This window comes from Falco biarmicus, chromosome 2, assembly GCF_023638135.1.
Source record: "Falco biarmicus isolate bFalBia1 chromosome 2, bFalBia1.pri, whole genome shotgun sequence".
Classification (NCBI taxonomy): domain Eukaryota; kingdom Metazoa; phylum Chordata; class Aves; order Falconiformes; family Falconidae; genus Falco; species Falco biarmicus.
The window spans coordinates 75,474,466-75,489,062 of NC_079289.1; the positions used below are offsets into that span (position 1 = coordinate 75,474,466).

The 14,597-nt window shown below is 38.5% G+C and overlaps 1 protein-coding gene across 2 annotated transcripts in view; it reads right to left on the reverse strand.

Annotated features, from left to right (window-relative positions):
- GART (phosphoribosylglycinamide formyltransferase, phosphoribosylglycinamide synthetase, phosphoribosylaminoimidazole synthetase) overlaps positions 1 to 14,597 on the reverse strand; it is a 39,262-nt gene that overhangs the window by 1,664 nt on the left and 23,001 nt on the right. For both annotated transcript variants that reach the window (XM_056327418.1, XM_056327417.1), the window contains exons 12-21: positions 13,312 to 13,406; positions 12,027 to 12,136; positions 11,255 to 11,453; positions 8,867 to 9,115; positions 8,355 to 8,507; positions 7,005 to 7,208; positions 6,555 to 6,686; positions 5,814 to 5,944; positions 4,120 to 4,261; positions 945 to 1,060 (exon numbers count right to left, since the gene is read on the reverse strand). In XM_056327418.1, coding sequence (XP_056183393.1) covers positions 945 to 1,060; positions 4,120 to 4,261; positions 5,814 to 5,944; positions 6,555 to 6,686; positions 7,005 to 7,208; positions 8,355 to 8,507; positions 8,867 to 9,115; positions 11,255 to 11,453; positions 12,027 to 12,136; positions 13,312 to 13,406 — 1,531 coding nt within the window. The remainder of the gene's footprint in view (positions 1 to 944; positions 1,061 to 4,119; positions 4,262 to 5,813; positions 5,945 to 6,554; positions 6,687 to 7,004; positions 7,209 to 8,354; positions 8,508 to 8,866; positions 9,116 to 11,254; positions 11,454 to 12,026; positions 12,137 to 13,311; positions 13,407 to 14,597) is intronic.

The following is a 14,597-nucleotide window of genomic DNA, read 5'->3' on the forward strand; positions in this document are numbered from 1 at the left end:
ACCACAAAAGCCATGTTAACAGGGGGCATGATGGGCTAAATTGGACAAAACAATGACATTTCATTTCAGAAGAGTGAATTAGCCAAGCCTGGGCACAGAGCCGGACTAGAGGACCCAGCAGATCTTTCTTTTGCATATTAATGAGGCAGATCCCTGCTGTTTAGTTATTGTTTCTCAGTACACTGCCACACATAGAAGAAACTCTTAAGTCGTATCATGAAGAAAGGAATGCAATTTTTCCTTCTATCTGGAAAAATAGCTTTTGTCTTTTTCCAAGATCAAGGAAAAAACATGAGAACAGATTTCAGGAGCAGTGGAAAAGGGGAAGATAATCTGAAGAATGCAGCAGAGGAAGGGAGAACGGTTACTGTCAAGCCTGAGAACTGAACAAGATGGGAAAAAATGCTCCCTGAACTGATAAAAATGTGCACCTTCCAAGTCAAGAGATCTCTGGCTTTTGTTTTCTTAGTTTTTGATTAACATAAATTGCCAAGTTTTTTTCTTTTCCCACAAACACGGGATTATTTCCTAAGAAAACTAAGCTTCTTGTATCATTTCTAGTGTCATTTTGTTTTTTTATTTTTTCTCTTTTGAGCAACAAATAAGGAGGTTGTCTGATAAAATCTAAGTTGTTGGTGCTGTGTAAATATTTTGGGTTAGCCAAGGCCTTATAGGAATTAGTACATCCACTCCAACTGATGGAAGGCAGCAGTAGGATGTTCAGGGAAGAAGTTAACCTAGGTGAAGCTTAAACTATTGTATAGATTATTCATCTCCAGTTGCTTTTCCAGGGACAGCAAACTAAAGCACTGTATTGTCTAATAATGTTATGAACAAAGGAGAAAAGGTAATCAAATGTGATAGTATAATGGTGTTCAAGCAAGCTCTGAGGTGAAAATCTTAAGACTAATAAATTGTAAAGGGAGGGAGAAGGAAGTACTTACAGCTACAAAGTGTACAGTACAGCCTGTGACTCGGACTCCAGCTTGTAACACCAATTTGTGGGCATTTGCTCCCTTAAAAGAAGGCAGTAGAGACGGGTGGATGTTCAGTATTTTTCCTGTAAAATTGTGAGGCATTACTTACAGCATTCAGCCTTACCAGAGTGTTCCATGTACCATAATCAACAGAAGAACAAAAAATCTGTGAAAAAGATTCTTCATGACTTTCACATATGCTCACTTTTTGATGACAGTGACAGAGAACCAACCCAAAGCATTTCAGAATGTCTCACTATTTCAGAAAAATCAAGACAGCAATCAGTTATAATTAATTGCGTGGCTAAAGCATATTTCTCCAGTGACTAATAATAATTAGTTTTTTGATGTAGCTGTCCTTTCCCTCAGCATGTTGTTCTTCTCTTCTTTGATCACAAGCACAATCCTCCTTCTTACAAACTCAGCACCCAGAAGAAACTTGGTGCAGTTTAAAATGATGTAACAGACACTCCACCCCCACTCACCGCTCCCATGACAAGGCAAAAATTCTTTAGCCTGGACTTTTCCTCCACACCTGTTTCGGCTTAATAAAAGACAACAGCTGCTCACATAGGAGCCCTTCTCTCTGCCCTTCTGAAAAGCACCTGTCTACCACTGCTACTTTCCACACAGAAATCTGGCTGGGGGATCCTGAAGGTAACCTCTAATGCTCAACCAGGTGTGACCGTGGCTGTAACCCTGGGAAGCCTGTACCATACATTGCCCTTAAAAGAGAAAGCATATACCTGAGTTCCTACCCAGACGTACAGTAAGTGAGAGTGGCTGCCCATGACCTCAGGGTCTCACCACTACAGCAATGCGATGGTTAAACGGTAAGAAAACCTTCTTTCTTCTGCCAGACTTCCCCGTCTGCTTCTAATATGTCTGTGACAACTCTTCCTGCCCATTCTGAACCAGAGTGAAGTCAAAAGGTGCCTGACAGCCCTAGATCTTCTCTTGGATTCAGTACAAAGCCTTACAGGATAAAAAAAAAAGTGGCCATCAATACTATTTATACCACAGTATGCTACACCCACGCTGTCTCTGCATGCCTCCTGTTTAGGAAGACTGTATGTCATCAGGATTCATTGAACACCACCTAAATGCCAAGCAGCGAGACTGAGCTGACATACGCTGGCGGAGGCAGCAGTGTACCAAAATAGAGGCTTATGATTTCATAATGTGCAGTGAAGGCCATTTCTGGCAGCACCATATGAAACCCGCACTCTCACTGCAATAACTTGTGCAGATACTGACCTATGCAACTTAAAGAGGTCAATGTATCAACTGATCTTCAACAATATCTCAGATGTGTATTGTATCTCAAAAATACCCCTTTTTAAGCATCAGCATCTCCCTGTCTGCTGCCTGAGTGAAAAGGTACTGGGGACAGTGAGCTGGAAACAACGCTCTGCACTTCTGAGTTTCCTCAGTTTCTCGTTACGTTCTACCAGAAACGGCTCTAAAGGAATGTGGCTTTCTGTTTGCTTGGCTTTGTTTTAGTTATCATGTGTCCTTTATTTTAAGATCCAAAATTAACATTTCAGGGCCGTTAAGCAAGAGTTTCACAACTAACTTCACACTACGTCCTCGTGACTGCAAAAGAAAGAAAACGTAACAGCTTTTAAGAGAGCAGCAGCAAGAATTGATTACCCATGGGTAATTTAGGGTAGTCAGTGCCTAGGCATGTCTGGGTCAGAGTTTTACAGCAGGCTCCTGTTAGCTGGCACAGATCCCTGAGCTGAACTGAATGTTTGAGCTCATATCTAAGACCTAGCTGAAGCATACCCTTGGTCAGAGCTCAGGTAGGTATCTATTTTCAAGCTCAGTTCTGGACATCTAAAAAATGAGTTACCCATCCTGTACCGAAGAAAATATTTTCTTTTGCTCCCAGGGCAGTCAAATATGTAACAAATCCTGCAGTGTGCAGGGCAATCATCAGTACTGGAAGTCCTCCCTACATGAGTGGGAGTTAAGCTCATCCTTCATTTGCACAAGATCTCTGCACCAGAGAAAGCTCTTTTCTATCCTCTACACAAATACTCTACTCAATACACATCTCTTGCAGTGAGGGATTCCTCTCTCCTAACTACAGCTGTCTACACCAGACATCCAACACCTTCATCTTCTGGACTCTGTAATGAATGGAAAAAACCAAAAAGAGTTCATCTGACTTACTTTAGCTGACAGAAATAGCATAAAACGAATTGCCTCCTAGGAATGCCTGTTTACTCCCCTGATTTTAAAGAGGTTTGAAAAGCAGTTCAGGTGTAAAAGGCCTGTGTGACAGACACACCCAGCTAGCTCAAAAGTCACCATGTGAAAAACAAAGGCCGCCCAGAAAGCTGCAATGCGTTGGCTGACCAGCCTGTAACTGGTATAAGCAAGAAGTAGTTTAAGTAACCGTGACTGAATCCAAAGCAGCGCAAACAGTGAGAAGAGCAGCTGCCTGTGTGTGATTCAGGACTCCCTAAACAAAACAATAAGAGATAAGAAGAGGAATGTAACAACTAGGGGAGGGAGAGCAGAGTAGGCAGAGGTGAAGTAGGCTGCCTCTAACAAAGACCTGGAAAAATCGTAGATGACCAGAATGGAGACACTGTGAACACTCTGGACAAACAAGAGCTGAATCTGCCTGTGAAACGTGCCACCCTTGGATTCAGACAGCTCCTGGGATTCGAGACCAGAGGACTAGCAAGGTCTTCTTAACAGGAACTGGATAGTGCTGGCCAGTTTTGCAGTTTTATATGCAGCCAAAGCAGAGAAGGAATTCTCAGTGGCTGGAGGCTCACCTCTCCCCAAACAACATCTACTGCCTAGGCAACAATTTGCCCTGCACATAACATATGCAGAGGTCTAAAGTCTTCACAGCCTTATTGTAAAATATTTTCTAATAAATCAAAGACTACAAGATCTGTATTTTCCCTTGGCTTCCTTGAATCTCTGCAGAAATTATAGGGGGAAGGGGAAAAATACAGCCTTTCTCTTTTTCATCCTTTTCCTCACAAGATGGGAACACTCTAGTTTCCTGCAAACCTAGAAATAACATGGTCCCTTTTCTATATTTTTCCCATTTTTTTTCCTGAGGATAAGCTATAAAATCATTTTTTTTAAAATGCATACACTGCTATGCTGTGCTTACCTTCCCATTTTTTGACAAAAGGACCTGACAGTATTCGCATAAATCCAGCCAGACAGATCAGTTCAACTGAGAATTCTTCAAGGACTTTGTCAACTGCACTGTCAAATTCAGTGCGACTTTCGTACAATTTATGGTCAATAACCTGTGATAACCCAAAAGACAAAGAAATTTGGACACTGTCAATTTAATCTAAAAGCCCTAAGAGCACAGTGAAATGGTACCCTGGAGTAATAAAAAACAAGCAAATCTCCACATGTGGCTCAGGTTGGGTGCACATCCACAGCAAGAACATTTCATGAATGCATGCAGCTAACAGCCAAACGTGCAGTCTTTATTCCTATTCCCAAAGAGCAATCATCAGAATAAACAAGAATTTTTTTTTAATTGGCCCATAGCTGCAGGCCCCAGCATTCTGACACAATTTAACAACCTACAAATGTAGGTCATTAAGACAACCTAAAGCCTTGCAATGATTCCAAACAATTTAAGGCCTCTGATAGCTGTAAGCTGTTGAATCTTGCTGAAAATTGTAACACAAAACCTTGAAAGAAAGGCTAATCGCAAACTCCTGAAACAGCCCCTGCCACATAAGGTCAATATACTTGAGTTATGTATTTGTCATCCAGGATACATCCCCTAATTTAAGCAGGAAGAAGGCAGTGCTACATAACTTAAAACATCCACAGTCTTTTAAATAAAAGTGCCTGTTAATCCCTACCAGGTTTACCACACTAGTTTTGAATAACAGAACGGGTTAGGTGAAAAGGTGGCAGAGGGCACTAGGAACAGAGCCCAGCTCAAGACTGGGCTGAACTTTGCCAGGAGCTACCTGGTAGTAACTGGCACAGCAGGTACTCCTCAGTGCCTGTTTCACCATTCACTCTCCATCTTAACCACTGAGACCATCAGCTCTCCCAGACTATAATTTTTTCCTCATTATATGTTTGTTCTTCCCCTGCGTACCATGGACATATTTTACTTGTGATCTTTGTGTACTCCCAAATAAGAGACAGCAGCACTAACATTCAGATCCTGCTATTATTCAAGTTAATAACAAAGCTTGCACTGGGCCCAGATCTTCCCTGTGTCTGTAATTATCAGTGAAATGTGACTGTAAAATGCTCCTAAGTCAGAACAGTAACATTTCACATCTGTAATACAAATGACTGCACAAAGGGCAAAGCAATGCAGCGCTAGGTCTAGTGACACTAAGAGGAACAGTTTGTTTTGAATGAATCCTGGAGAGCCTGAAGCAATGCCCAGGGAGTCAGTGGAAGGTCCCACTGAGTTTGACCTCTCTGTTTCTTTCAAATGAACTACCATGTCTGTTCAGCATGTAATTTTAAAATTAAATTCAGATAAAATAGCTTGTTACTTTAGCATAAATGCACTGCAGCTAAATAAATGGCAAAGTTTAAATTCTAACTGTGAAAGTTTTGCGTTGGTTTAATATAATGACTGCTCCCAAAACCATCAGGATTGCTGGCAGCATTTCTGAGAAGGAAAAAAGGAAGTACTTTGCTTCCCATGTTAGGTAGTTTGCCCAAAGGCCCAAGTTCAGGACAGACCAAAAAAGAAAAGCTAAGGCCTTATCAAACCATCTCCTACCCTAGCAAAACTCACTATCTCACAGTACCTTCCTGCTACAGTCAGAGATAATGATGGCTAATTTTAAAAAGATGAGAAATACTTACCCTTGTAGAAATACCAGCTCTTTCAGCTTTCCTTAACCCCTCCACACCAGCTTTGTTAGAAACAACAAGAACTATTTGTGCAAAACTGGTAGGCTTCTTTGTGCTATTTATGAGGGCTTCCAGGTTTGTGCCTATAAGTGAAAAAACTATTCATGAATATCAAGTTGTTCCTGGACAATAAATACAGTTAACAACTAGAATAGGTTTTAAATAAGCAGCAATGTGGGTGAGACCCAATCTAAAACCCATTAACAATAGTCCTATTTTAATTGATCTTACTGGGACCTGAATTTGACAGCTGGAGGCTACAGGGCTTTTACTAGCAATTACATTTTTAAACTGCAATTTATGGAATTGGAATGATGGTCTACTTCTTAGCAAGTGAGAATACTGGAAACCCTAGGAGTACCTATATGGCAAGAAGAAATTCTGATATTTTTGCAAAATAATGCTGTTGTCCCTGTAGTGCAACACAGTGGTTACCTGAATCTGGAGATGTGCAGAAATTTCTAGATAATATGAACATAGATGCAATTCATTATCAGTTTGCAGAAGAGGTTAAAGATCATTCCGTTTGTTACTGAAACTAATCAAAATATATTCTGCCTGTTACTGAAGGCCTGTTAGAAGCCTACCAGAGCCTCCATGGAGAATTGCAGGGACTTAAGAGATTTTAAATTTGAGCTGAAGTTCCTTTTTCAATAGTCTGTCTTACACTGTAGGAAAGAATATAACTCTCACCTGTTCCAGAGATAAGGACAGCAACCTTCACTTTGTTTGTTTGGATTTTGCCTTGGATATGACTGTGCAGAGACAGTGACCTATTGGCTTGCAAGGCTCGAAGCAGATTATGGACTTTAACATGGGCAGAGCCTGAACACATAGAGGAAAAAAACCAACAACAACAAAACAAAATGTAAATAAAAGGAGAAACAGAGAGAAAAGTTCCCATGAAAAGAGATTAATGGCACTGCTTTACTTCTCATTAATTATTTATAGTTCTGGTGACATCTCACATTGCTAAGCACGTGTTCTATGGACTAAGAAGTTGTAAGGACTGTCATTCTAATATGCTGTGCAAAAAAGCATGGAAGTTTCAGTTAAGAGATTTTCAGCTAACCTCCATGGAGACTCACCAGCTAAGGAGTTTAGCTCTGCATTTTTTTTTAAGGAAAATAAAAATTTAATAACCTTTTTGCAGGGAGACAACTTTCCCAATCAGCCAGGCTGCCTCGTGTCTCTGTATGTCCTTGAGGACCTGCTGAGCTAGCTCCTTCTGAACTACCAAGACAGCACCAATCCCACAATTAAATGTGCGAGTCATTTCCTCTTCAGAGAGGTTCCCTTCTTTATGGAGCCAGCAAAAGATTTCAGGAATCTTCCAGGTAAGAGCATCTGAAGAAAATTGAAAATACAAATGAAGCGTGGCAATCACTACCAATGGACAAATACTACAATTATTAGAGTATCAAGATCTGGATGGAAAGCACAGACAGAGTCCCACAGCAGCATTAAGTTGAGTGAAATCAGCTTCCATGCATGGAAACACGATGTTTTTTCCTTCCTCACTGAACAAGACTTGGGAATAGAAGGAAGTGTCACTCTGGGAGGAAATTAATCATATTGTTCCACTGCAATACATTAATCAGTAATCCAAAATGGGCTTTGAGGCAGTCTTTGGAAAATACTCTTCTCAAAGGTGACAACTCTGCTTCTAGAGAAACTATTGTACCAAAACAATAGCCTTAAAAACTGTCACAACAGTCTCACACTGCACCCAATTCCAACAAGGTAAGAATGATTTACAGCAGCATGAGAAATGCTTCTGGACAAGCCACTGCAAAGGAATTCCAAAAACAATAAGCTTCCTTCTTGTTATGTTATCTTTAAAATGGTGTTATCCCCATCTACCTATACTAGTGTCCACTGTGGACAAGTGGGAGAACGATTTACATGCAGTTCTGGAGTGCAAAACTCAATATTAGTTCTATATTTATTTATTAAATTATTAAAATAAATATTTATTCTACAACCCAATGAACACTGCATAACCTCTAGCAAGTCATTTGCCTTTCCATACTACACTTTCCCCCTAAGTGAAATACTCTTTCTAGCATACCTGATGAGCTCATGATGAGGATTAATTAAGGTATGTTGAATAGTACGAGATGTACTTGAGCTATTAAACATATCTGAATGCTGAAGACTTTGTGAATATCATTTAATTAGCAATAATTCTGTAGGTTATTGCAAATGATGACAGCTCATTTTGGATTGCTTTTAAAGTTGTTTTATTTTTGCAAGCATGGAAAAAGTTTCCTAGAAAATCCAAACCAAAACACCTTCAGGGGAAGTTAATTTGATGGGTAGCAGTCTTAAGACTACAAAGTGTTTTGTCTGGCTCAGGTTCAGCAAACATTTCTAGACAGACAAGTCCACCTCTTACAGCACAAGTCAGCTGACATGGCCCCATGTACACAGGCTTGCACATCAGTCCATATTAACATGAGGCTGTTTCCACAGCTTGTCTTTTTACCTCACCTAAAACGACACCAAAGGACTCTGGGAGAACTCTGGGGATGTTTTCCAGCAAGCCCCCTCCAGTGATGTGGGCATAGGCTTTCACATGGCCTGAGCGAAGGACAGGCAACAGAGTCTTACTGTAGATTTTAGTTGGGGTTAACAAGAGATCTCCTGTAAATGGAAAGAGATGAAAGAAGACCAGTTACGGCACAGAAAGAAATGTTAATCAATACTAAATTGAGGAAATCTCAAAATATTAATTTGCTGGAATCTAATGAGCATTGTACCAGGGAGAAAAACACAATGTTCTATCTACCTTTTTTAACATACAATTTGTCATTTATCCCCCTCCCTTAGTTTCTTTCCTGCATATGTGATTCACAGGAAAAAACAAGATGAGAACATGTCAAATAACGGAATAATTTTTCTAGCACCTTAGAAAAGTTACAAAAGCAAAGGCACAGATAAAACGATAGTGTGATGTTCAGAAGTTCAAGTTATAATGCAAGAAACTACATTATCAGTGGTACCTAATGTCTGATCACCGGAGACACCAACTGGAGAAGAGAAATCAAACGATGACTTTTCCACAATCTTCCTCACAAGGCTGTACCCATTGCTGTGAACCCCAGACGAAGCTACTCCAATAACCAGATCTCCATCAGCAATTGTCTCCAGCTGGGGCAGCATCTGCCCTCGCTCCACTGCACCAACAGCAAAACCAGCCAGGTCATACTCTCCAGGTAGATACATGCCTGGCATTTCAGCAGTTTCTCCTCCTGTGGGAACCCAAAAGAAACAGAAAGGGGGTGTTGGAAAACCAGTGGGACCCGTAGGCATGCAATTTTTCAAAGTTTTAAACTCATAAGGCATTAACAGATTAGGTTTTTTAATTGGATAAATAAACATTAAAAATAATTAAAAACGTGTTTAATACAGGCCCTTCAACTGAACAAGCAAGAGCAGACTGGGAAAGGACACTTCCTCTTTCACTCTGACAACCAGTACCAAATCACTGTGCATTCACATTTTAAAAACAAAGCATATATTTAATTGTTCATATCTCCAAATTTCTGCCAGGCTTAATATTCTCCATGAAAAACCTACAAGGTGCAAGAGATACCAAGACATTCATACAAGAGCATCAAAGGAACCACACAGCTATTAGTCTTGCCTTCATGACGATTTTGTATATAGCGCTATCTTGCCCGACACTCCTGCCCACGGCCTGGCCATCATTATCACACCAACTTTGAACATCTGAGGTTTATAGACTGTTTTGGGAGAACACTGTAAAAGAGGGCCTGTCCTACCCATCCATGCAGCTGAACTGTTGTCTAGGCTATTAACTTATATCCTGATTATTAGAACATCTTCTTGCTTTGTCCTGAAAACTATGTTTTATCTGGCTGACCTCATTAGAGTGCAGTCTGAAAGTCCGATAATAAATTTTACAACACCCAAAGCCCTTTGTAGTTATAAAGTCTTCCAATTGGGAATAAAATCTTGAAATTTCATAGCAAGATTTAACATAACATGTACTTAGGCTGAAGTATGAATTGTTTGATTATATTTGATAAACTGAGAGAACACCTTAAGACAAATGTAAAGCTAACTGTTCATGCAGAAGAAATTAAATGAGAACATGAATAGCCTCTTGGTCAAAGCTTGCAAACTACCTCAAAATGACACACTCCCACTTAGGAAAGACTTCTGTTACCAACTTTCTTACAGAACTGGAAAAAAGGACAGAATTACTGTATTACCAGTTATAAAATGGTACCTAAAGTAAGACACTTGAACTGTCAGTTGTAGTGTCAATTTAAAGGTCTTTTTTGAAAAATCATGGTAATTCTCCATGTCTGTTTTTATATAAAAAGAAGGAAAAAAACAACCTATGTGAACAAACTGAACTTCTGGGTTTCGTTGCTTTAAAATTTAACCCTGTGTTGTACTTCTTTTCTAAACTAAAGACTTATACAAAAGAATGTATTTTTCACTGACCTAGAGATATTTTTATTGAGTTGAACAGCGTTAAAGCTGTATTTTAAGCTTTATGTATGTAAACTAAAGATTCAATACATGAAATACTGTATCATTTTCATGGATAACTAGATTACTGTATACCAGAATACATATACAATTTGTTAGTAAAATGTATTAAGTACTCGTATTATAAGTCTGAAAAGGAAAATGTTTAAATTTGAGTCCTAACATCTTGGTGAAATAAACCTTCAGCAAGTCTTCACTAGACAAATAATTTTGGTATTAGTTTTATAACTAACAAAACCTGGTTTCTTTTATGTTTCTGTCTTGTGGTTAACTTCTGTATCCGAAGTAGTGAGCTCCAGCTGAAGCTTTTGTTGCATTCTTAAAAACATTCTCAGGCCTTCTAGTTTTATGAAGCTTGTGGGAACACAACTGAGAGATCTTTACCTTTCCTGTCCAGTTTTGTTAAAATCAGCTAAAAGGTTCGAAGTTTAGTTATGTACACACAGAAGGACATGTGCATGCACAGTGACGCATATAAATCTTGTTTCTAGAGGAAAGCTTGAGGATTTCCTTCAGGATAAAGGATAAAAATAAACAAACCTATTTGGCATGTTTTAAAATTTACTTGAAAAATACAAAGAATTAAAATACACAAATTGCTAGTTTTCTAGGTAGCTGTTAGAGTTGCAAAGTCAAATGAAAATAAATGAATATGAACATTTATGTGCAAGTTCCTGAGCTAATGGCATCATTTGTACTGTCTCCTTTAAGTGGGTAGAGATTATGTCCTCTGAAAACAAAGACATGTGATGCTTTGGGGTTTTTTTCTAAGATTCTTCAACAGAGTAAGAAAACAAACACATTAAAACCAATTATAAAGATATTGGATAAGATTTTTCATATCCTTCAAAGAAGAGTGTTCTTACCCAAAAGAGCACATCCTGCTTTTTTGCAGGCTTCAGCTATTCCTGCAATGACACCCTGAGCCACTTCAACATCAAGTTTGCCACAGGCAAAATAGTCGAGGAAGAAGAGGGGCTCTGCTCCTTGAGCCAAGATGTCATTGACACACATGGCAACCAGGTCCTGACCTATGGTGTCATGTTTCTTACACACTTGTGCAATCTGCAAAACACAGCGAGAGAACCTGTTGGTTAGCTTCGAGAAACTGAATCACAAACAGAGAGTCTGCAATGGAAGAGGATTGAAATCATGCTGTTCCTCTAGATGCTTTTTGAGGAGCAGCCTAATTTATTATCATGGCTGTGAGCCTCTCCTAACATTTCATTTTAGGAACTGTTACTTCCTTAATTGACAAGTACAAAAGGCACTTTATGGAAAGGGATTGAACTGGAAAGGGCTTCATTGCAGTTTGCATAAACACAATAGCAACCGTATAATTAAATGTTTTTCCCCATGAGTAATCTTTTTGAGGGTGGAGATTCTACCTTAATGGAGTCCCTGATTACATAATTAAGATTAAAAATTAGTTATTTGAAGCATCATTTCAAGTATGGTTATTTACATGCCAGAAGTCAAATGTATTCTTGATTTTTTTTGCCTAAAGGAAGGCAATTTTATTTTTCATTGCCTTTTTAGAAAGACAAATAGCTATTTCTAGAAGACAACTGATATTTTCTGTTAAAACGTTTTCCCTTCTGTGCTATTTTCCTTCCTTTACATAAATTTTCATATTACCTTGAGTTTTGTGCCAACACCATCAGTTCCAGATACCAAGATCGGATCTTTGTAACCAGCTGCTTTCAAATCAAAGAGGCCAGCAAATCCTCCAAGTTCTGCATTGCAGCCTGCCAGCCAGAAAACAGGAAAAAATAATCATTTTTTACTTTCATGGGTTTCTCCAGGATCTCCAACACAAATTCTCTCCGATGTTTGTCAACATGACTTTGCTTTGTCACCAGGAAACTTCTCTGACATTTAGAGCCTCTTCACAGAGGCACAGGAGCTCCTAATCTTCTTACGTTTGCTTTGTCTTTTTTCTTCGTTATTACTTAAGGCTAATAATCCAAAGCTTTTTGATTGAACATTCAATAATCACTGTGACTGATATATTTCACACTTGCACTTAGTATTTTTCCAAAAAACAGAAAAGGAATTGTGGTAACAGACTGAAGCCCACTGCCTCCTGGGAACAGGTGATAACTAGGCATTTTCCAACTGAAATTTATCTCTTTGTTAATACTGCTACTTACAGCATATTAAGACTCCTTGTTCCTAAAATTGGTTGTGATAGGTAAGTATGGTAACCTGAAAACTAAAATTGGTTAAATCCTAGAAGTGAAACAAGCATAAGTGAAAAATACTGTGCATGATAAGAAATTATTAGCTTTACTAGTGTGTGTATATGTATTTATATTTTTCTCTCTATGTTTTTCTGACATTATTTGAAGGTTATCAGTTAATTTGAAGTAAAAGGGTTATTTCAGAAATTAATGATATTTTAAATCTATCAAGAGAATTACAAGGACCTGCTAGTGCAAGATGTGCCTGAGATCACAACAAAAAAAGGATTAATTGATTCTGTTTTAACCAAGCAAAAGATGTGTCTTCCATATCTATCTAAAGTATTACTGTCTCTGAGGAAGTCTACATCTTGTACGCTTTTCTAAACATCCATCTACAAAAACTCTAGTTCACTCTGCAAGAAATAATAATCCATGTAATCAAAAATAGCACTAAATTGTAGGATTTCTGCTTGCATTTATCCTTTTAGAGTGCTTAACTCTATGCTCTATCATTCATAACATTCAGGAGATATAGATTAGTCATTTTGGGAAGCAAATCTGTAAATTTAACGAAGTAAGTTTTGAAGAAATCACAGGCATTTGCTTACTGCAGACTTCTTGTGTAAGCTAGAAACACACAGAACACATAAATATGAGCTTTCATATCAAGATCAAATTATAAGCTTTATTGCTTGCCATGAACTGACTGAAATAAGAGGAGAAGATACAAGTCTTACCTGACCTCGATGTGGCTGCAGCTAGGGGTTTAATTTTCTGAACCAAAGTATTCCCTGCTGCAATGTCTACCCCACTGTTTTTGTAAGTCAGGCCTCTGAAAGAACGTTAAAAATGTTAACGGCAATTGATAACTAAATGCATAAACATATATTTAAAAATATTTACTTCTTTACATCATTGCATCATTATGGGCATTAACCATTTAGAATCCTATTCTGCTGTCAAGTACCACCATTTTCCCACACGTACAGTAACTTTGCTCATATAAAAACATTTCTAAGTATTGCAGTACTCATTTCAGGCAAGTTCAATAGTTCAAAGGTTATTTTTTTTTCCTGTTTGGAACCTGATCTCACACATATACCTGAAGATAGGGAGTATTATAACTAAGGAACAAAACTTCATGGATTTGTACCACAGACAGTCTGCCATAAGCATTTTCCAAATAGTTCCAGGTATCTTGAAGACAGCATCAGAGCATCAGTATCATACATCATCCAGTCAAATACCAAGATAAAACCCAACCAAATGAAAAAAAAACATCAACAAGGTAAAGTAAGTGGACTAATGGATCTGATTTTGCAAGGTTCAAATCCCTGGCCTGGGTACTGAGGTATCTGTAGTATAGTTCCTATGCTCAAACCAAAATGTATACAAAAATGCACTGCTGAATCAGAACACCTCAGCACTGTGCAGGATCAAGCTCAAGTTAGCTTTTCAAAACAGAATTATCGCATAAATCAATAGTCCTCTATGATACTTTGACATTTACAACTGTAGCTTAAAGGTTGCCTCTCCTTATCACCTGGAATGATACCATCACAAAACAAGCAACACATCTTTTTTGCTTAAATGGAATTTCTATTAAAGTATATATTTTAAAGTTTATTTTAAAAGACCTATGTCCCTGAGGTCCATTTCAGAAATCTGGAAAGAAACGTCTATAAGCTCCAGGTGGTTTTTTATATACAGCCATACAACAGAGAAAACACACTTAGTACTAAGTGGTGTCTGTCCATACGACAGACTGGGGACGTTAAGTACCATCCCATATTTACAGAAGAACCTTTTCATTTTGGAGATAGTGAGTTAATGACTTTTCATCACTACTTGTACCAAACATATCTCGCTCCAGTTAAGCGACTGTTATTTCTATGCTGTGAGTGGCATGAACCAGGCTACCTGCTGCATTCCTATTTTAGGTTCATACCTATTTTAGGTCTCTTATTGATGTGGTTCAGCGTTAAGTTTAAATGCTGAGGGTGAAACACGCTGTTGATTAACA